At 33.6% G+C, this 23,773-nt stretch overlaps 1 protein-coding gene, 1 non-coding gene and 1 pseudogene across 4 annotated transcripts; 1 reads left to right on the top strand and 2 right to left on the bottom strand.

The window, feature by feature from the left end:
* The first annotated feature begins 950 nt into the window (after positions 1-950).
* Positions 951-23,634, top strand: LOC105224127 (beta-parvin). Of its 3 annotated transcripts, none has more exons than XM_011202119.2 (6): positions 951-1,201; positions 10,935-11,179; positions 11,250-11,366; positions 12,642-12,826; positions 12,890-13,248; positions 23,249-23,634. In XM_011202119.2, exons 1-6 carry the CDS (start codon positions 1,084-1,086, stop codon positions 23,323-23,325), a joined length of 1,101 nt encoding a protein of 366 aa, XP_011200421.1. In that variant the 5' UTR covers positions 951-1,083; the 3' UTR covers positions 23,326-23,634. The 3 variants fall into 3 exon arrangements, with proteins under 3 accessions (XP_011200421.1, XP_049310648.1, XP_049310649.1); XM_049454691.1 differs by lacking the exon at positions 23,249-23,634 and adding an exon at positions 22,583-23,029; XM_049454692.1 differs by lacking the exon at positions 23,249-23,634 and adding an exon at positions 14,311-14,449.
* Positions 20,299-20,407, bottom strand: LOC115066093 (small nucleolar RNA U3; annotated as a pseudogene).
* Positions 20,590-20,793, bottom strand: LOC125778551 (small nucleolar RNA U3). Its single transcript, XR_007422784.1, has one exon. It is a non-coding gene; the product is annotated as a small nucleolar RNA U3 (small nucleolar RNA).
* Positions 23,635-23,773: the final 139 nt, after the last annotated feature.

Below are 23,773 nucleotides of genomic sequence, written 5' to 3'. Positions count from 1 at the left end.
GAATATCGCATTCGATGGAACGATGAGCTGTACGAGATATACGACGACATTGACATAGTTCAGCGAATTAAAAGACAGCGGCTACGCTGGCTAGGTCATGTTGTCCGAATGGACGAAAACACTCCAGCTCTGAAAGTATTCGACGCTGTACCCGCCGGGGGAAACGGAGGAAGAGGAAGATCTCTACTCCGTTGGAAGGACCAAGTGGAGAAGGACCTGGCTACGCTTGGAATATCCAATTGGCGCCACGTAGCGAAAAGAAGGAACGACTGGCGCGCTGTTGTTAACTCGGCTATAATCGCGTAAGCGGTGTCTACGCCAATTAAGAAGAAGAAGATATATAATATGGACACAATAATCACAGAATAGTAACCTAAAGCGTATAAATTACCCTGCGATTTTGTACTGTAATATAGTCTCAAGTCTCTAAATTTCAGATTTTAAGTTAGAGACAATTTTTGAGACTTGAGACGATTTTGCTATTCTTTAAGTGACCGTCACAAAATCTATTACATTTCATTATTCAGAGATGGTTTTACACTTGAATGAAAAAAATATGTCGATAACAAATATTAAATTTTCTATAACATAGTCAAAAAACATAAGTATCAATAAAAATAAAAATATATGTTGACTTTGTTTCATAAAATTTTCCAAGTTTATGTAAAATTGATTTATTTTTAATCTTTTCTTGTTTGAGTTGCTCAAAAAATATAAAAAAACGACAATCGACCTGCTAACTATCAGGTTTAAAATTTGAGGCAATATTTTGAGACTAACGCTGGAGACTGTTCAGTGAATAGTAACTAGTCACAAACTGAGACTTTACCTCAAAATGTCTCAAATGGAGACTAGAGACTTGTTACAGAATCCCCCTATTAATGTGATTAGGCAGAAGTAGAAACAGTACATTATACGTAAGCGTAGATGATACGATAAATACCATTTCTCTAGTGTAATCCCATTATTATGCACTATATCAGTTCCTGGTTCTCATCAGCATTAAGTGTTTCAAAAGAGAGTACTTTTATTCCAAATCTTTTGCAGTTTTATTGAAAATATCCCTTGAAACTTAATTTCACGATGTCGTTAAGACGCCCAAAATCTCCGCACATGGCTCACAATGTGAAAAGTGCAGAAAAAGAAGAAAGTTTTTGGGAAAAATTTAGCACAATTGGAAGGAAAAAGGGAACGAAGGAGGGTATGCAAATCCCATTTTTGTTTTTACATACATACATATCAATTTTTTAAGTTAGTTAGTTTCAACACACAAATTTTAAGATAAATGTATTTAAAATTCGCTAAAATTTTGAAACATATAGTAAAAACATTAATACGAATTTACATCTGGTGGTATACTTATTTTTAATTAACATATATACATATGTATGTATGTATGTACACATGTTCTGCTTCAACCATTCGAATCATTTTGTATACACATATGTATGTTTGTTTTTACATACTAATTGGTATGAGTAATGACCTAAATATTGTATATACATACGTAAAAACATAAACACATACATGCATAAAAACTTGTTTAAAAACTGAAAAACAACATGAATATAAAGGGCTGCGATTTAGAATAGCATCCCCGGATTTCGGGGTTAAAATGGTTATGTATGGATAGAAGAGGTCCCCCAGATCAAGAAGATATACACATATAGATGCCGCTGACTTATGGGTTTTAAGATGTTTGTATTTCAACTATTTAAAATGCGTGTTTCTCCTATTTGTAATGCATTTTATACTTTTATACCCACTAACACTACACTAATTCGTTTCTAATCATTTAATTTATATTGAATAGTGCAAAAATAACTTTAATTCCATAACAAACTTTAGTTAAATCCATTTATTCATAAAATAAGAAATTGGTTGTAAACAAGCAAAAAATTAGTGTTACCACATTTTGTAATGGAATACAAATAAAAAAAGAAAGATTATGACGTCATAACTAAATTCATTATCGTGTGATGAGTAATGTAAAATCTTTCAGAATTCTCATTATCTTGATAACTCCCGGTTTTGGATCGGGCAAAAAGGAGTTCAACGCAAAAGAACTGAGCACGCCCAGGTGTTGGTCCGACTGAGGGTTATTTTTTTGAAGCGAGGCCGAAGGCAGCCAAGGCAAAAAGGAGTACTATGCGAAAGTACTTCAGTCACCCCGGGTATTCGCTCGTACTATTATAATATTATCACACGATTTTACTTATCTGTGTTTATTGAATATAAATCACATATTATTCATATATGTATGTACATAATATGTACAGTAGGTAGAAAAAATAAGTTATCAAAACAGCCAGCGCAGTTTTAAACGCTCTACACTTTTTCGCTTAATTGAAAATAATATTTTTTGTATATATTCGGAAAGTACCGTTTTCAAAGTACCGCAATTGATGATTTTAGTGGCAATCGCTTATCTGGTAAGAAATTTTCGTAGCCTTCTATAAAAATGCTGAGTGACAAAGCGTGGAAAAAGTAAGTTATCAAGTGCAGTAATTAGTGTTTGTCATATTAAAACTTGAAAATAAATTACAAAAACGCATTAAATGTGCAAGAATTGTTAATTTTATAAATTTTGAAATTGAATTGGTAACTAAAGTTTTCGTTTTTTTTTTTAATTTAATTTTTTGAAATATTAAGGCGATTTCTACGGTAAATTAAAAAAAAAATCTGAAAATTGTGAATTTTAAACAATTAACGAATGAGGAATGCTCAACCATAATTAATTTGCATAAGGATGATCACATGCAGCGTTATATTACTAAAAAATTTAATAAAAGCAAGGTCGCAATACGGAAAGTTATTGCCGGCTACTACAAAGAAAATCGAGTCATCAGGAAGAAGAAGCAAGGGCGCCCAAAAATAGCAACGGGAGAGTTTAGAAACGAATTTCCAATTCTGATCCCTTCAAATTATTTCAAAATTTTGCACACAGCTTATAAAAAAAGGCATGAATGCCCCTCAGTGCACACTGTCCCTAACAGATTGCACCAAACCAATATTCACAGCCGCGTTGCAAGAAAGTTACTCTACCTAAATGAGGCAAATAAAAAAAATGACAAGCATTTTATAAAGAGCACATATTAAAATCTTAAAATTATTGGCATAAAGTGCTGTGGACTGATGACTCGATGATTTGTCTTCGTTATTCTCACTGTATGGTTTACGTTTGGTGCTCACCCGAAGAAGAACTATTATACAAGTGCATTCTACCCACAGTTAAGTCGTTGGAAAAGGGCTTAATGGTTTGGGGATGCTTATCTGTGAATAGCCCTGGCAATATTGTAATCCTGGAAGGAAAAGTTACTGCTGAAGTTTATTTAAATATTTTAAAGGAGCACGCCATCTCCGAAGGTCACTGATTAATTGAGCCGGATATCCTTCTTCAACAGGACAACGCGCCTATTCATACTGCAGAAATCATCACAGAACATCTACAAAATGAAAATGTGAGTGTATTGAAATGGCCTCCTCAAAGCCCTGACTTGTTATCAATTGAAAAAGCTTGGGCAGTCCTTACGATGCGTATAACTGAGGACAACCCCTAAAACCTGATTTGATTTGAAGAACTGCATCTATAACATTTGGAATAATTTTCCTCAATATTATTGTTTGAAGCTTGCCAACTTCATGAAATAACGATTGGGTCAACTAGCAAGACTTAATTATGGACATTGTAGATATTAAACAATTTGATAACTTATTTTTTCTACATGCAATTTACCGTATGTGTGTATGTTTTCCTTTTATAAAAGCAATGAACTTCTCTTTTGTTTTAAAATGACTTTAATTAGATACTTTGAAATATGGTCCCAATAAAAAAATAATATTTCGTTTGAAAAATTTAAACTTTTAAATTTTACTCACATCGCTGATTTATATTTCACTCTGATAACTTACTTTTTCTGCCTACTGTATATGCAAAAGTGTTCACATATTCAATTTTAGCTTGAAAAATCTTCTTTATAGTTTTTTATAGTTAATAAAGAAAAAATAATCACTCGAAAGTACAAACAAAGAAAACGCTGTGAAACGCTAAAAAATTCTTCACTTTTGGTTTTTAAGGTGTGGCAACGCTGGTTTTCCTCGTAAATATAAACACTCTAAGCTTTTCAACCATAAATTTGATAAGTGATTTTAAATTACTAAATTTGGCTGAAAAATTACAAAATAAAAGTGAAAAGTGAACTTATTTCAATATTAAGAGTGTATATTTAAATATAGTGAGTGAAAAACGTGAAAATATTCTGTGAAACATGGAGAAATAACACGTGTTCTTAGGGCAATTTTTGAATTTTTAAACATGAATATTTTTAAAAATACTAGCTATTTTTCATAAGTTTCGGATATTCCTCCTCTGGAGAAGCCCCCTATCCGTACATACCCCATTTATACGGAAATTCGGTTTTTTTACCCCTCCGCCAAAGCAATCGGAATCGTGCCAATTATTAAAAAAAAAATTGGTAATTTTGGAAAATCAATATAAATTTAACGAAAAAATTCGTTTATTATTATCTACGTTAAAAGATAATAGAGTGAAATTAATAGCAATAATTGATTGTAATGCGGAAAAAGTGTGCAAAAAAGTTAAGAATATTGGAAAAATGGATAGCAGAAGTGCGACATCTGTCAATAAATAGCAAAAATCGGCCATTTTTGAGCAGTATTACCTACTCAAATTTGGTAAATTCAACCAAATGCACGGAATTCTTGTGCATTACAAACTTGCATTAACATTGGTCAAATGCGAAAATAAATGTAAAGTAAGCTCGCTAATTCATATTAGCGCTGTCGTCTGTCAGGGCTATAAGTGTATCTTAAATATCAGTTACGTGGACCCGGTCCTAGGAACATGAACCCTCATTGCTATAAATTCAAATATTATATACTCAAATACTCCAGCCCTAATGAAATCGTTCAACTTCATTGTACATACTACTGAGATCAAATTGAAAGGTGAATTAAAATTTATACATCGCGTGTTTTTCGAAACGGTAAGTTGGTAGTACTGTCACTACATCTATGCTAAATTTCACGTCAAAATATTCATTGGTGTTTAATAGCCCTGACAGACGACAGCGCTAATATGCATTAGCGGGCTTAATTTACATTTATTTGCGCGTTTGACCCATGTTAATGCAAGTTTGTAATGCCCAAGAATTTCGTGCATTTGGTTGAATTTACCAAATTTGAGTAAGTAATACTGCTCAAAAATGGCCGATTTTTGCTATTTATTGACAGATGTCGCACTTCTGCTATCCATTTTTCCAATATTCTTAACTTTTTTGCACACTTTTTCCGCATTACAATCAATTATTGCTATTAATTTCACTCTATTATCTTTTAACGTAGATAATAATAAACGAATTTTTTCGTTAAATTTATATTGAATTTCCAAAATTACCAATTTTTTTTTTTTTTAATTTACATATCTTATTCATTTTCATTTCACTTTTTTTTTTTAATAAAGAAACAAATTTCACTATCAGCTGTCTAAATGCACAAGCCTGCCGTCTGTCACCATAAAATTTCAATTCGCATTAGCGTTGCTTAAGACGCATTAATTTTGCTCGTCTGTCAGGGCTATAAGATAAAGATATTTAAGTTTTCGTGAGAAAGGTTCTGCGAAATATTTATGGTCCTTTGCGCATTGGCCACGGCGAATATCCCATTCGATGGAACGATGAGCTGTACGAGATATTCGACGACATTGACATAGTTCAGCGAATTAAAAGACAGCGGCTACGCTGGCTAGGTCATGTTGTCAGGATGGACGAAAACACTCCAGCTCTGAAAGTATTCGACGCAGTACCTGCCGGGGGAAGCAGAGGAAGAGGAAGACCTCCACTCCGTTGGAAGGACCAAGTGGAGAAGGCCCTGGCTTCGCTTGGAATATCCAATTGGCGCCACATAGCGAAAAGAAGGAACGTCTGGCGTGCTGTTAACTCGGCTATAATTGCGTAAGAAGAAGTTTAAGATACGGCGTCGTTTTGTGAGGCTCTAAAAGTGAATTCTTCGATTTTTACTATGTCTGAATTTATTGAACAAAGAAGTGCGATAATGGACCATCTCATACCGCATTGGTTATTCGTGATCATTTCGCCACATTTTCCACTAATATCGTGCCGCAACCACCGCACTTGCCTAACTTACCTTCGTGTAATTTCTGGCTATTCAGCAAATTCACATGACCAGTCCGAGGATACCGTTTTGACTCAATTGAGGATATAAAAGCTGAATCAAAGAAGACGTGACGGTCATTACGATGGAGGATTTTTCCAAGTGCTATGATGACTGGAAAATTCGTTGCCATAAGAGTATTGCAGCGGGAGTTCAATAATGGGAAGAACAAAAGGTTTTCAACTCTGTGTCATTGGGGTTGACTAGAGTATCAAAAATTTTCAATTTCTAAAAAGAAGTAGTTAAAGGTTAAATAATTTACTTACGGAAATTACATATTAATAGGAAATGAAAAATTGTTTTTTCAAACAAAAAAAAATTATTGAGCTCGTGGAGTAAAATCGAAAAAATGGATTAAACAAACTACAATTGGAAAACATTAAACGACCGTATGAAGTTTTTCGTACAAGAGTCGATACAATATACTATTCCTAGTAATATACTTTTTAAGTAAAATGAAATTTTTGAAGCGCTTTGCTCTTCTTTAGTCATTACTGTTTTTTGGTGTCCACATCGCACAAATATTGTGTTCATAACATTTAAAAGCAGGTTTTGTAAGAATCCTAGATATGGTTGGTTGATTCTGTTCCATTTTAAAACCATTTATAATTCATTCTTGTTAACTACCGGCAGCAAGGAAATAAAAAGTTGATGATCACATTCCTTTTTCTCATTTAGTAAAAAACAATATGATTTCTCATTTAAACGAGAATAATTTATAAATCTGCAATAAACATTAGTTAAAAACCTATACAATTGTCAATAAAACTTTGGCTTAGTTATTGTTTCGATTTCTGTGATCACGAAATCAGCACATCAGTTTTGATTTTGATACTTTTGTTATCGTAATGTAAATTAAAATTCTTTTCATTATTCGTTTAAAAATCCTGGGCAGTTTAATTATAAAGGGTGGGCCATATAAAATTTTGAATTTAAAAAGTCAATAAAAAAAACGGCTTGATATTTTTCAAAGGTCTAACATTTATTTAAAATGTTGTTTTATGAAATTTATTTGTGGAAAACAATTTCGGACAAATCACCACCACGGCTGAGTTTATAGTAGCTTATCCGATCCACCCAATTTTGGAGTACTTTCTCGATGGTTTCAGGCCTTATGGCAACTACAGAAGCTTGAATCTCGTACTTTAGATCATAACATAACGTAACATTTATCTTTAACAGCTCCCCACAGAAAATAGTCCAACGGAGTTAAATCGCAGCTTCTGGGAGGCCAATTCACATCACCTCTTTTGCTAATTATGCGATTTTCGAAGATAGGGCGTAAACGATTGAGGGTAGCGTTTGCTGTATGGCATGTAGCGCCGTCCTGCTGGAACCAAATGTTGTCCAAGTCTTCCTCTTCAATTTGTTTTAAGAAAAATTCGGTTAATATTGCGCGATATCTTCAGATATCCCACCGAACTGGCGGGAAACGTTTTGTTAATTATAAGTTCGAACACAAGGGTTCTTCTTTTCTATGGCCTCACAAAGGGCTAAGGGACATATATGTATATAGTAGTCCACGTCCGATCAACCATGTAGCCCAAACTAACCAAAGAACACTGAACTTAATCACTAAAAATAAACATAAACAATAAATGAAGGCTAACTTCGATATAAAAAAAAAAAACAAACACTTTGTTATATTTACATACATGAAATCAAGCACTTGATGATACGTTTTTTTTTTTAATTTTTAATATAGCTTGGGTATTTTTGATCTCAGAAGCTTAAAATTTGTGACATATATGTATGTATGTGGTGATTCGTAATCAGTAAAAAACTTAATTTTGAATTTTTTGATGATACGTTATTTTGCATTTCAGGTGGCCTTTTCATTATACAAGCGGGCGTAGAAAATTTTGGGCGATAGTTCCACTACCTATTTTGAATATGTTTCTTGGTTAAAGATGTTTTTTGATTTCATGTACCACTTCAAACATCTGCCATAATTCAGTTATTTTTCTTGATAAATTTCCTACCCTTAAAAGTTAAAACCGCTTTGACGAAAAATCGAATATTCGTATTTACCATACCTGCTATTTTTACGCTTTATAGCATTGACAGGCGGCAGCATTAATCCGAATTAACTGCATTAATCCATATTAATTCAGGAGTTAGGGAAGATAACTCCGTTGTTAACTCCCATTTAATCCCCAAAAATTTAGAAAGTTATTTGCATTTTTGTTGGCAATGTTGTTAAAAATGGCCAATCGTAATCTATTGTAAATGAAAAATAGCAACACTGACAGCCGTTTTTCAAATTTTCAATAATTGAACAAGAAGTTTCATGTTATATTGTAGTTTTAAAAATAACATGTTGATATGTTTTTGTAATAAATGGTTTTGTCACAATTGGTCGGCTAACAACCGTAATGTTTATCTTCTATCCATTTTCATACAAAATATTATATAAATGCCAATCAGCTATTTACGAAAGTTTCGAACTCGAATAGCTGCCGTCTGTCACCTACAAATTTGAATCTGATTAAGTGCGCAGTTAGTCCTGATTAACGCTGCCGTCTGTAAGTCTAGTCTAGTCTAGTAACCCTGTTAAGCTGTACGTTTTGCCTGTGAAGACTCCATATTGCTTAAGGAATACATGGATGTTGTCTTTTTATGGCATACAAATTAGCAATGAACTGTCACTTCAGTTTACCAGCTCAGTTTTCATTTATATGAAAATTTCGAAGAACGACTGTTAAGACGGTTGTGTTATCTTGTAAGAATAAAGTACATTTTCAAAACAATTTATTCAATTTTTTTCAAAAAATTAAAATATCGTTAAATATTTTTAATTTGCAGAAAAACTATACAAAATGGATTGGCGAATGAGCTTACTTATACAAGCATAAATAAAAATATCATTGCTCAATATAAATTTTATATTTATGCTCTAATTATGAAATATTTTTTTGAAAGAAATACATTTGTAGAAAAAAGTATATTTCTCCTGTTTTTTAGTTTTCATCCATATCAAAATTTAAACAGCTCAAAACTTGTGGTAGATCAGCTCAAAATTATTATGTTATGATAACAAATGCCTATATACAGATTTGGCGCCAATATTACGATTCTTTTGGCGCCACGATTTGAGGGTATGGACGGAAAGAAGAGGTTCTCAGGATTAAAAAATATATATATGTATCGTCTCCTGAAATGCAAAACGTGATTTGAGTCAACGAGTTTTTGGCATCTTTCGATGGAAATTGGCTCCCATGGGTTTTTCACAGTCTCCCATAGTATCGTGGTCGATGTCGACTTACATCGGGCTACTGTCTCCTTGACGTTAGTCCACAAACTGACTGTGGCGGCCATTCCATTACCTTGTCATTCGTTTCCCAAACCACCTTTTAACAACTTCACTTGTGTGCTTGGGATCGTTGTCCTGCTGGAACGTCTAAACAAACGGAATTTCGTCACTGGCATTCGGCAGAACGGTTTTCTGGAATATTTCGACATCGGATCATCAGTCAAGAAAAACATGCCCAAACAATCATACTCGTAACTCTATGTTTATTTGGTATTAGACGGACGTCTTGCATATTGACGCGATCCTTTTCCGCCATACTTAACAATTTTCGATTCGTTCCACCTTAAAATGTTCATTTTGTAGAAGACCAATTATTTCCTTTAGCGAATCAAAGTCTTTGTTCAACATGTATTTTAGGCAATAACGGCACTTTTTATGCAAAAGACAGCATATATATTCAATAATTCTAGTTACATTAAAGGCATCTTTTACCTCTGTAGCAGCTGCAAATGGAATTTTTCTTGAGTATCTATGTATATTTAAGACTTCGACATAAGTTTTGCCCTCATAAAGCAATTTTTTAACAGGGCGCGTTTCACAGACGTTCAATTCTTATTTTTCGACATTTCTAAATGAATAAAAGTAAAATTTTAACATTTAAACCACAAAAAATTCAGATAATTTTAATTTTTCAAACACCTCTTTCACGCTCTACTAAGATTTTGACTGACCGAAAACGCTTTGCAAATAAAAAGTCCAGCAAATGTAACAAAAACAACAAGCCAAGCGAAACAAGTTGTTGCATATTTTCATGTCAACATCTGAAGCTAACTGATTTTGAAGTGCATCCCAACAAAAAAGTTGTAATAAGAAAGTATGACCACATATATTAAATGAATACCTAGCATTACTAAGAATTTGACCGCAACTGTAATTGATATGAAAAGGAAAACGCTTTGTGCAATAATATTGAACAAAATACAAAACTGAGAAATACAATCAGCAACTTAAAAATTTCCAAAAAAAAAAAACAACCACCCACTACGTGAAGCAGAAATTAAATGTAATATTTTCTGAATCTATTTTTTAATTAATAAAATATAAATATTCAACCTTGTCTAATTAGAATCCAATATTGTTTACAATAGATAATATAAAACATTTCAAGATTCTCTACTCACTTGGAATCCCAAAATTTTTAGCAATTTCGTTCCATTCAGCACTTTCTTTTAATCCAGAAAACACTATATACATATATGTATACAATATTCGAAAAATGGCCACCCTGGTGTGTATGCATTCGTTTTCATTAAAATTTGTTCAATGTGGGGTAGATACTTGTGGGATACCTTCTTAAAAACACCAACCTAACTAACGGAAATAACTGAATTTCCCGAATATCCGCTTCGAACTTTGCTGCACATACTAACCAATGTTTTTATTCAAATTAATTTGTAATCAAATCGATTTATTTTTTCTGTAACTTTAGTTCAAAAAGTTGAAGAAGAAGGGAAACACGCTATTGAATCGCCAGGATTACCAAATCAATTTGATATACCTCCAGAAGACTATACATTAAGGGACTTAGAACAGCGTGCGGTAATAGACCCCCAGTCATTAAATAATCCTGAAGTAATTAAGCTTCAACGCATTCTAATCGATTGGTTGAATGATGAGTTAGCAGAACAACGCATAATAGTGCAAAGCATTGAAGAAGATTTATACGATGGACAAGTTAGACACTTTATTTTATTTTGGAAAAGTTGGAATAAAATGATGTTTATACATATCAAATGCTTTGTAGGTTTTGCATAAATTATGGGAGAAACTGACTGGTAAAAAACTTGATGTGCTAGAAGTAACACAGTCTGAGGAAGGCCAACGGCAAAAACTTGATTTTGTGTTAAACGCTGTTAACCATGTAAGTTAAGCTCCTGACTAATATATTTTACATGTGCATATGTAGGTAAGCCATCATTACTTTTAAAAATAATAAATGAACGTTTAAAATAATAGTTTTGGCTGTAGCAGTACAAATGTCTTTTAACTTCTTACTAACAGTACTGAGTCGTAAATTGTTATAACATTCTGTTACTTAATGAAATTAATTAGTATAGGCAGAAGTATGAAGTCAGGGTACACATACTAGGAAGGAATACAAAGTTATCACACATTAGATCTGTTTTTAAATTAACTAAAATTTTATGTTGCGTGGGACCTTAACAGTTATGAGAAAATGAACAAGAATTCAAGTTTAATAATTATTTTTCAGTTTATATTTTTCCTCACAAAAGAATCGTTATATTTTGATTTTTTCTTTACAAAATAAAAGTTATTAGTATACTTTTATTTATTGCTCACAGAATAAAAGTTATGAATTATGTTATATTATAACTCTTATACAGTAAGAGTTGAATAGTAAGATTTTTCTTTTGTCTTGACAAGTAATTTCCACACGGTATTACTTTATAATCACAAAAGATTACATATTTCCAATAACAGTTGAAACAGAAGTTAAACTTCGTTCCATAACCAAAGTATTTCTAACTCTAGGTTCTTTGTGGATTATGGTGATTCGAATTATAGAAGTTCAACAGTATTTCTTTTTATTAATTATCAATGTGTTAAATAACACAGTTAAATGGCACTAGGCACTCAACCGTATTCTTTGGCGTTTAAATTTTCAACTTACCGATTTTATAAATACTTTGGAAAGTACTAATCCAAAACAAAAAAGCAAAGCAAAACAAAAATCGCAATCTTTAACTCTTAGTGCGTTAGAGTTATGTAAAACTCATTTATTACATCATACATGTATACTCGACCCTTCCTTCATAATGATTTCGTAGTCAAAAATTACGAAATAACTGAAATAAAATTGTTTGCCCTGATTCAAACATAAAATTCCCATTGTATGAAATTATTCTTTAATTTTGTTTATTCAATTTCTTGCTAAAAATAATCTTTCAGTTCATTTTAACAATGCTCCGATTCCAATTTACAAAAATAAGAAAAAAATGGAAAATTCGGAGTAGCTACCAGTCAGGTTAATATTAATACTAAAAAAAAATTATTAGTCTTTAACTTGAACGTTTTTAACACATTTTTAATCGAAACTAAAAACTTATCTACAAAAAACATACGCCAGTACATATATGTATATATATATATATTTTTTTTTTTTTTTCATTTACAGACATTAGGATTTCATCAGAAGATACCAAAATGGTCGGTTGAAAGTGTACATTCAAAGAACTTAGTGGCTATTCTCCACTTATTAGTAGCGCTGGCTCGTTATTTTCGGGCTCCTATTCGATTACCAGAAAACGTTTTTGTTTATGTTGTTATTGCCCAAAAAAGTGGTGGCGTCTTGAATGCACAGTAAGTTTTTTGTTCAACTTTTATTAATAGATAGTATTAAACATAAATTAAAAATTATTTCAGGAAATTTCGTGAACAAATAACTTCTGAATATGATGACGTAGGAATGCGTTGTGACAAAGATGCATTCGATACACTTTTTGATTGCGCTCCAGAGAAATTATCTGTGGTTAAAAAATCGCTTATAACTTTTGTAAACAAACATTTAACTAAGTTGAACTTTGAAATTACTGATCTGAATTCAGATTTTCGAGATGGTGTATATTTATGCCTGTTGATGGGATTACTAGGAGGATTTTTTGTCCCATTGTATGAATTCCATCTAACACCGCAAGACATAGACCAAATGGTCTCAAATGTGGCTTTTTCATTTGATTTAATGCAGGATGCCGGATTGCCAAAACCGAAAGCTCGACCAGAAGGTAAGTTAAATAATTAATTAATAGTTGCAATAGAACAGTAACATACCAGATATTATTAAGAGTCACTGAGTTGTAAGATTAAAAAAAAATTAATTACTGCTGTTTTAACTACTAACATTCAACAACAGTAACATTCGCAATTATTAAATAATACAAGAAGGAAAAAGGACCACGGTTATGTTCTTCTTGGACGCCAGGTAGAACTTCTAAAGCCGTATTGGCAGTTGCATCGTCGGGTAGTCTGGCGAAAAACAAAATTTTGAATTCAAGGTGCTATTAGACAGGCATAAAAACCAAACTCATTATTTAACATAACATGATATAGCGAAGTACGAGGTTTGTTCAAAAAGTATCGCGAATTATGTATTTCTTAAGAAAGTGTTTATTTATTCATGAATATCTTTTTTATCCCGTCACAGTATTCAAGTAAGGATATATTACACTTCAGCCACCGTTTTTTCAAATCCTTAAAGAGTTGGGGGTAATCAGAGGCACGAAAAAATGAAAGTTTACTTGCGGTGACAAGCATAAGTCCTTGGAGATTAATCTAAAAACAATCGGACAAAAAAATATTGTTTTATAAATAGATAATCCCGGGCCTGATCGAAGGATTTTATTTTATTTTTTTTCAAAATTAACAAAATGACGGCCTCAGGAATTTTTTTTCAAAATTTTTGCGAAAAATCAACAGTTAATTGGTCTTAAAAAATCGAAATTTTCGAAAAAAAAACCTTCGATCAGGCCTGAGTTCATTATGTATTCTTAAAGCTGTATAAATTTCATTAAAATCTACTGAGCGGTTTGCGAGTTACCGTTGTCACCGATTGAAAAAACATAGTTTTGAGAAAAACGCGTTTAAAGTTTCACACTAGCGCTGTAAAGTGCCCGAGCCCTCTTTGTTATTTGTAGAATAACTCAAAAACTAATTATCGGATCAACGTGAAATTTTCAGAGAATATTTTTAAAATATTACATTTAACGAAAATGCAAAAAAAAATTAATTTTTTGAAACTACCCCTAACACCTTAAAGCACTTAAAAACATTTTTATTTTCTTGGTTAGCTATCTCCTCCTTCAGTGCAGTTTTTGCGCTGCGGCGGCATTAATGTGTTGTTTTTGGCCAAATATTCGCGCACAAGCAACGATGCGAGAGCAGTGCCGTTATCATGATGCTAAACACAATTTATGTTCTGCCACACATTCCGGCATTGCTGGTAAGAAAAATGCTCTAGCAAAACATTCACATTAGACCTAACTTGTTCCGCTTTTTTCGGTCTTGGCTCATGCTGAAACTTCAATTGGGATAATTTAGCTTTGGTTTCACGTCATAACCATAAACCCTCTGGAGTGGATCTGAGCTGTCACGGAGTGAGCAACTTTGACACAAAAATCGAAAACGAACCAAAACGTGCACAATCAAAACAGTTGTCAAAATTTAACTAAATATTCAAAATGGCCGACCCTGTCAGCATGAGAAAAGGATATGAATTCCAACAGAATGCAAATAATAATAAAAAATCGAATACACATAACCCTCGAAAGACCAAATTTCACGACACCTTTTGTACGAATCTCGTACTGTTGTGAAAAAATTCAATGACAACTTGGGATAAGCGCATAGTTAACTTTTACGTACAACAGTTGTTTTCAGCTAATCTGATGCCTTATAAATTAATGTTGTACTAACGGTTATTTTAATCTTGTCTGGTGAAAAGCAAGAGTTAAATGTTATCGAAATCTCCTAACAAGAGATCCAGGAAACATGCTCTTTCGATGAGGTCGGATGTTCGGTTAGTTGGTTTCATGGGGCATGCAGAGAGGGTTAAAGTCATCTCGCGAGACCTTGCATGCAGGACAGAAGTTCAGTATGTCTGAGTCGATTCTGAATATGTAAGAGTTTAAGGGGTTATTTACAGTTAGAAGACCGAAAAAGCAAATTTTCCAGCATTTAAACTTTTAAATTTATTAATTCAAAAATTCATACACATATTATGGTATCTTTTAACTGCATTTTAAGGCTTGGGGAGGTCCTCTCAAACAAGTCGTTTTGCGGTGACCATTATATATCTGAACTAGTGGAGATCAAACTAGTAACATCTAAACGTCCATCATTTGCAGCTAATCCCCATAACACCCAGATTTCATTCTTCAATTACATGCACCCAGTCCTCTAACCCCGTCCCTCAAAAACAGGTCGGGTCAGATAGCTGTTTCTGATGCAAAAATGCCTAAGGAGACCCATTCTCCGTAAGAAGATAACCCAGACTCAGACAAAATCTCAAGTCTTCTCAACAAACCCAACGTCCCGAATGTACTCAAAAGTCACTCGACCGGTAATACTATTGCCCCAGCGATCTTGCCGCCTACAAAATGATCCTATGATCTAGAAGCTTCCTGCGTTCGTTAAGACGATGCGACATACGGACAAGCATCACACAAGGCTGTATGGAGAGGAGTTTTTGGGACCCCAAAACTATCGTGGCTGCTTCCATACTGTGGCTCCATAAGTGGCACAGGCAACAAACAAACCCGATATATGGTACGAACAACACGACGGCCGAGACCCCAATCACTAAAATGCATCGGTGGCCTGCAGTCGCTGCTTCATATTAGCCAAGTGTGGAGTGAAACACCTTCTTTCACTCATGGTTATCCCCAACTATTTGACTTCTTGGACTGTCGATTTTCAAAAGAGAATTTGGGACCCGTTTTTCAGCAGCAAAATTATTTTCTGTAGACAAGATGGAAGTAATCAATTGAAACAGTAGAGTTTCTGACAAGGCTCTGTCGCTGTGTACGACCTGGTGTTGTCATGATTGAATACAATTCTTATACCATTGGACACAGCTGACCGCTTCTGGGGGATTGCTTAACTCAGACGGTCCAAGTTTTAGGAATACAGGGCACAGTTACGAGTTCGGCCTTGCTAATACCAATACAAATTCATTGAAAACATTTTTTGTCCGTCATTCCCGACTTGTTTACCACCAGCAGCTTTTTCTTGGCCGCTTCAGTTCCATTTTGTTGCGATTCAGCGGCTATTCTCTGAATAAAATTCAGTCTAAGATGTTGTTTTTTTCGTTTACTGGTGTGACATCCATACATCGAGCCTTATTTAAAAGCATTCAAAGAATTTTTTGTACAATGTTTGGCTCCTTGGAAATTTTCATGAATTTAATCAAAATCATAGGAAGGGAATCAATCAAAATACATTGGATTGACTGTTGCCGTAATAGAAGTCCATTCACCATTCACCGCCTAGCAAGACGTTTTCGTCTTTATCAAAAGCGCTATTTCTCTTTGTTTGTCTTGTGTCCATCTTCAAGCTATCTCAAAACCCTCTACACATAATTTTTAGAACAAAGTCTTTTTTAACGTCATACAGTGTAAGCCGGTCGAACTTGTAAAAAGTATTAGATACAGATTAATAGTACCATTTATTATAACGATAATGGATTTTTATTAAAAACTACCCGACCTGTTCGGCATTGTCATTTGAATATTTTAATGCTTCGATGGACTGCAAGAAACTTTACTAAACTACTGAAGACTTGCTAATCTAGTACTACCACTAGAGTATGCTAAACTTTAGTAGAAAAAAAGTTTTTCCATCTGATCGTTTATAAAAAGCAGATTGTGGGAAAAAAAACCATAAGCTAATCTTGCAACACAAATCCATAATCTTCAGGCGGAACTCCAGAAAAATATTTATGTAGTGTTCTTTTAAGCCAGAAATTTTGCTTGATATTGCTGTAGGACTGCGAAGCATTGCGAAATGTAGCAAACGCAATCAAACACTTAAAAGCAAACTCACGCACTCACTCACTTATATAGTAAACAAACTACAGTTGGCGGCGTCGTTGTCGAGCTGTGGAGCGTTAGTTCTGCCGTTTCCAGAATGGATAAGGCAGCGAAGCAAATGAGTCTGGTGGTAAACGAGGGCAAGACGAAATATCTCCTGTCATTAAACAAACAGTCGTCGCACTAGCAACTAGGCACCCACGTCACTGTTGACAGTCATAACTTCGAAGTCGTAGATAATTTCTTGGAACCAGCATCAACACCAACAACAACGTCAGCCTTTAAATTCAACTCAGAATATCTCTTGCCAACAGGTGTTGCTTTGGACTAAGTTGGCAATTGAGAAGCAAAGTCCTCTCCCGACGAACAAAAACAAACTCTATAAGACACTCAATATTCCCGTCCTGCTATATGGTGCAGTAGGTTTCGAGAGAAAAGTTCTGTGAAAGATTTATATACCTATGTGCGTTGGCCTCGGCGATGAGTTGTACGAAGTATACGACGACATGAACATCAGAGAGCTGCATTGGGTATGTTCGAACCTGTTCGATCACCCTCATTAAAAATCGAGCACGAGCGAGCACCACACTCGACAGCAATGGGTTCGATCGAGTGGCACACCCGGCAGCTGCTTTCTGAGTGTTCGAGTCTGTTCGATCATACTCTCTTCAAAACGATCACAAGCGAGTGTCCACACTCGACACCCGCAGCTAACCCGAAATGTGTTCAACTATTGCCACGGATACTCGGACAGAACACGGGTGTAGAAGAAATGTATCAAATTTTTCTGAGCAAAAATATGAGAAATTATTAATGTTGTATACACTTTAACAGTCAATATTATTGAAATACAGCATTTAAACTATATGTATGCATGTATCAAAGGAATGACGCATTTTAAAATTAAAAATATATTTGCATAACCATAACATAAGACCAGACAAGCTGTAACTGCCATTCGCAATTTTGCAACCAATAAAATCTTCTTTTTTCGGCCATTATTTTCAATAAATATCATGTAATACGTATCATATAACATTCTTAACACTCACAAAGCAAATTAATCAACTGTTCTGACGATTACACATAAACAAAAAATGCTTTGCACACTCGAGCCTAAACTCGGACACTCGAATATATTGATCCGCAAAACACCCGAACCCAAACAAACACGTATGAACGACACTCGAGTGTTGTGATCAACACGTTCGTCTGCGCACAGTCGCTAACAAGCAATCCTTCTGCTCGTTCAAAGAAAGCAATACAAGCCGGTTTCGGGTAAGTGTTCGAGTGTGCACGGAAATTGTGTATCCGTTGCAGATCTCTGATGAACATAGTTCAGCGAATTAAACGGCAACGGCTACGCGCTCTAAAAGTATTCGACGCAATACTCGCTCGGGGGAAGCAGAGGAAGAGGAAGACTTCCACTCCGTTGGAAGGACCAGGTGGCTTCGCTTGGCGCTGTTCTTAACTCGGCTATAACCGCGTAAGAAGAGGAAGACTTCCACTCCGTTAGAAGGATCAGGTAGAAAAGGACCTGTTTTCGCTTGGAATTTCCAATTGGCGCCACCTTTCAAAAAGAAGAAACGACTGGCGCGCTGTTGCTAACTCGGCTAAAACCGATTGTCATGAGAATTGGTTTTTAAATAAATTTATAATTTTGCTGATAAATATTAAAGCTTACATTTTTAAATTTACTAGATATGTGTGTACCGGAAATAGCAACACGTAAAATTTGGATAAAGTTTGGTTCGCCTTTTGTTCTGCTGTGTAATTGGAATCCATCGGGATTATGCAATGATAGCCTTTTGGTCATCAAAAGTATTACCGGAAATATATTTAAAGCGACTATTTTGAGTGGAAAGTTTAAATAAGAAAATTTCCTGTTGCCTCGTATTCATATTCTTTCCGAAATTGTTTTCTTAAAACTGTATTTGAAAAAGCAGTGAAAGGGAAACTTAAGAATATAAAGCACCGCATTTATACGCAAACATACGGAAGAAAATTACGTGATACATCAATCGTATGCGGGGATTAGCGTTATGACATACGATAGCAAACCGTAATGTATTTTCAATTCACAATAGTTTTTAAATTCCACATTGCTTTGGATCGTATTTTTAAGTCACATAGATGTGGAACTGTTGCAAAATTTTCAATAAACTAACAAAAGCTAATTAAACACCAAATTTGTTTTTTTTTTATTTGAGCTCTAGTGAAAGTGATGTTTAAAAAGTGCGTAGGTATAAAAAAAAAAAGCGTGGAGTCCCTACCCGCGGAAAAAGTTATACTTCTTAGTGATATTCCAAGAAATGCATATCATTTTGTATGAAAGAAAATCAGCGAGAGGGAAAGCATAAAAATATGGTGGAGTGACCAACACTTTCTTAAGTTCACATTTTATAAATTTATTATGCACATTTTATAAAGCAAAGTTTAATTCAATTATCATTTCTGGGTTCTGACGGATTGATATCTATAATATTTACAATCGGATTATGATAACTAAAATACGATATGAAATGTCTTACATCTATTTTATCTATATTTCTCGAGAATACCGCATCAATAGTCGTACCTTCTTTTGTCGTAGGATCATTTCTCTCTGAGGAATGCCAGTTATGGTTCAGCTTCTGGCAATGAGAAATTTATATTGAAATCTCCCGCAAGGAGTACCGGTTGTTCGCTATACTCTACTAGTTCTCCGATAATATCTGCGAAAGCTTGCGAACCTGCAGTTGACAACGGTAATAAAGCTTTACCGATGAACAATTTTATATCTCTCATCGATGAATTTGGTGATATATAAATGTCAATTAAATTCAATTTTTTACTATTATGGTTATCGCTAGGGTCCATTTTGCATTCTACCGCACACAAATCGCCAATTCTTGTTGATGTTGACATCGTCACAATTGTCGTTCACAAACGTTTCTGATAACATCAAGATGTTTGACTGTCCAAACACTCTATCTGAGAAATCATCAACATGAGCACGAAGACTTTGACAATTGAATGATATTATTGATAAACATTTTCTTCTGCTAAGAAACTCGAATAATTCTTTTTCTAAGGTGATAATTGGATTTTGACGCAATTTTATCATTTTATCTCGCAAAGCGCGACATGACCTGTCATTGCTTCCAATGCCATGATAAATTTTTTTCTGTTTGTTCACTGGGATAATTTAAACTCCTTTAATGGCAACAGCTCTTGACAGTGCGACATAAACTAACTGTTGAGATTGAACTTTTTCATAATACATAGTAAACAATTTCATTGAAAGTTCCTCTTTGCGACTTGTGAATTGTCAATCCACAAGACTGACTACAGAAATAATCCTGTGAAGTATAGTCTTAACTTTTCGACGGCCAACGCAGAGTATTTCAACCAAAAGTCACACAAAATAGTTAAGAATTCGCAGAAATGAAACACAAACGAAAGAAAAATAATGCGCAAGCATACAAACATACATATGCGTACAGTACTTATTTACTGCATTGTTTTTGTGTAAAACCTTGGAATTTATTCATTAAAATCACCACTTAGAAGTCGTTTTATCCGTTGTAAGCGAGCGATTTTCGAAGAAACATCATTTCTAAGACACACACAAGACAAAATTAGAAATGAAGTTGATAAACCTCACGCTGTCAGATAAAACGATATACCTCGTCATCGCGGGTCGATTTGCAAAGAAAGTAAATGAAGACTGACTACAGAAATGATCCTGTGAAGTATAGTCTTAACTTTCCAACGGCCAACGCAGAGTATTTAAACCAAAAGTCACACAAAATAGTTGAGAATTCGCAGAAATGAAACACACACGAAAGACAAGGAAGTATAACTTCAATAATGCACAAGCATACAAACGTACATATGCGCACACATGTGAATATATCACCAACCAAAAATTGAAACATTGCTCTACAAAAACAACAATAGCATAAGCATGGCAACATTGTGTTGCTGGTAGAAAATCCGAGCTGTGCCGAAAGAAACTAACAAACGATCGCCGATTGTCACCGCTTACCTTGCTACTCGAACATCTTCGCAGACAAGGTTGCGCAATATGCATTTAACGCAACCTTTTCCGAACTCGTATAAGAAGTATAACTTCAAAATTATGAATCCTCATTAACAAAATTTTCTTTGTAGATGTATCTTTGAAAAAAGCATTGAAATTTTAAAAAGACGGTGAAGAATTTTAGGATATGGCAAGAGAGGAAGATATCGATAAAACGATAAGAGACCAAATAAAGTATTTTTTAACAAATTTAATTCAAAAATGTATATGTCCTTAACTTTGTAAATAATTTTATTTTTATTATCACTAAAATACAAAAATTTTGTTCATATAAATAAAATTTTTTGTTTTTAATTTTTAATGAGATATTCCATTCATTGGTTACCTGTTTATGTTCTTTATTACTAAAAATTATAAAAAAAAAACATATAAAATTTAAAAATATTTTCTCACATTTCCATAAATTTGTTTAATACGATTGGTATTTTTCATTCCAATGACATTGCGAACGAACAAACACGTTTATATACTCGTTCACGTATGTCATCATGTCAGATTACGATAGAAACGTTACGTTCATGTATGTCATAATACGAAATACAGACTTACGTGACGAGTGTTACGCTCACGGATGTAACGATTCCACCCCGGTCAAACTGACAGATGTAATCACCTTAATTGTTAAAAAAGGCTATACCAGACCCTGTTTTATAGCTGAATCGTTTCTTAAATTTACTTCATATTTCTTTAAGAAATATGCATTCAACCGGTTTATAACCTTCTTTCAAGAAAAAAAAATTACTTACTAGCTCAGTCAACAGCGGTTTCCTCCTCTCTCAAAATTTTCAAGTATTGTGAAATAATAATTATAATTATAATAATAATAATAATAAGAAGTGTAATAATAATATAATTATTATTATAATAATAACATAAATATAATTATAATAATAATATAAATATAATTATAATAATAATTAGAAATAAGTTAATGACATGTTATTCATCAAAAATATTACAATTAAAAACAAAACCGCATTCAGCTATAGACAAAATAATTTCAAAGTTAGTGAGCTTTACAAAATGGGCTCGAAATGTAACAGACTGACATGCGATGAAAAAATTATATTTTTTATTTATTTAATTTAATTTCATTTATACTATAATTTAAATTAATATTTTATTTTATTTATTTTTTTTTTATTGAAACGCGGAAGTTTAGTTGGTGTATCACTTTAAAAGCAATAAAATCGACCGCTTTTGTATAAGCACAGAAAAGCTAATTTGTGTTTTACTCATTAAACGTAATAAATAAAAAACTATAATTACGAGGTGTGTTCAAAAAGTATCGCGAATTTTGTGATTTTTCAAAATTTATTTATTTATTCATGAATATCTATTTTGTCCCCTTCGAAGTAATCTCCATGAGATATTATACACTTGTGCCAAAGGTTTTTCCAATCTTCGAAGCACTTTAAAAAATCATTTTTTTTTTTTTATCTTCTTCAGCTCCTCCTTCGATGCCGTCTTTATCTCGTCAAGAGAAGCGTAACGTCGTCATTTCATGGGCCTCTTAAGTTTAGGGAACAAAAAAAAGTCACAGGGGGCCAGATTTGGGGAATACGGTGGCTGCGGCATCATTAGTGTGTTGTTTTTGGCCAAAAAGTCGCGCACAAGCAACGATGTGTGAGCAGGGGCGTTATCGTGGTGCCATTTTTTTTAATAGGTAAAAATCGAAGACGATCCAAAACGGCGGATTGCTTCGCGCAAATTGGGCATAACTTGCAGGTAATATTCCTTATTGACCGTTCTTCCCTGTGGCAAGAACTCATGATGCACCACGCCCCTGCAATCGAAGAAAACTGTCAGCAAAACTTTCGCGATACTTTTTGAACACACCTCGAATAATTAGATACTATAATTTAGTTTACTTATGCTTACTTAAAACATAAAAAAAATGAAGAAAATCCCGAACGAGCGAAAAAGTTCGAAAAAAAATTTCAGAAAGTAAAGTGTGTATAAATCTATTAGTAATAAAAAGTGTAAACACAAAAACTTAGATATTTATAAATTTTAACTGCTAAATGGTAAAACTCTTAGAAGATCTGGTTTAGTTTGTAATTTAACAGTTTCATTATAATTATATTTTAACTATATATTTTTTATATATTTCAGATATAGTCAACATGGATCTTAAGTCTACCTTACGGGTTTTGTATAACTTGTTCACGACCTACAGAAGTGTAGCCTAATCAGAATTAGTCATTTGAATTGAAAAAAACCCAAAGGCTTTTAACAATATAACATTTATAGACTAATACCTTATGGCCGAAGATCGAAAGAGAGAATTTTTTTTGAAGATTCATTAATGGTGCTAATCTTAAAAAAGCATTGACTTCCGCAGGTGCTGCGTTGCACATGTTCTTTTGGACACAATTCTTTCAAATACAGCCAATTTTAATACATCAAGTTACCAGTAGGTTTTTAAATAATGTGACTTATTAACATTTTAATAACTAATAAAATTTAAATTATTAATAAATAAAAATATATACATTCGATTATCCAGTTTTTTCTATGTACGAAAAAAGTACTTTCGTGGGAAAAACCGTTTGGTACTAGGCGAGTTTAACGCGCATTACGATCTTTGGCATTGACGATTCGACATGAATTTCAAAGTCCCCATATAACCATCGCTAG

The sequence above is a fragment of the Bactrocera dorsalis genome, chromosome 4 (genome assembly GCF_023373825.1).
Source record: "Bactrocera dorsalis isolate Fly_Bdor chromosome 4, ASM2337382v1, whole genome shotgun sequence".
In the NCBI taxonomy this organism is placed as follows: Eukaryota; Metazoa; Arthropoda; class Insecta; order Diptera; family Tephritidae; genus Bactrocera; species Bactrocera dorsalis.
This window is presented reverse-complemented; position numbering and strand designations above follow the sequence as displayed.

Bases quoted from the DNA above. Each gene is read 5' to 3' on its own strand.
- LOC105224127 (XM_011202119.2), top strand. From the start codon at position 1,084: ATGTCGTTAAGACGCCCAAAATCTCCGCACATGGCTCACAATGTGAAA. The intron at 1,202-10,934 runs GTATGCAAATCC...CTGTAACTTTAG, and splicing joins GAAAAAGGGAACGAAGGAGG to TTCAAAAAGTTGAAGAAGAA. The intron at 11,367-12,641 runs GTAAGTTAAGCT...TTTCATTTACAG, and splicing joins TGTTAAACGCTGTTAACCAT to ACATTAGGATTTCATCAGAA.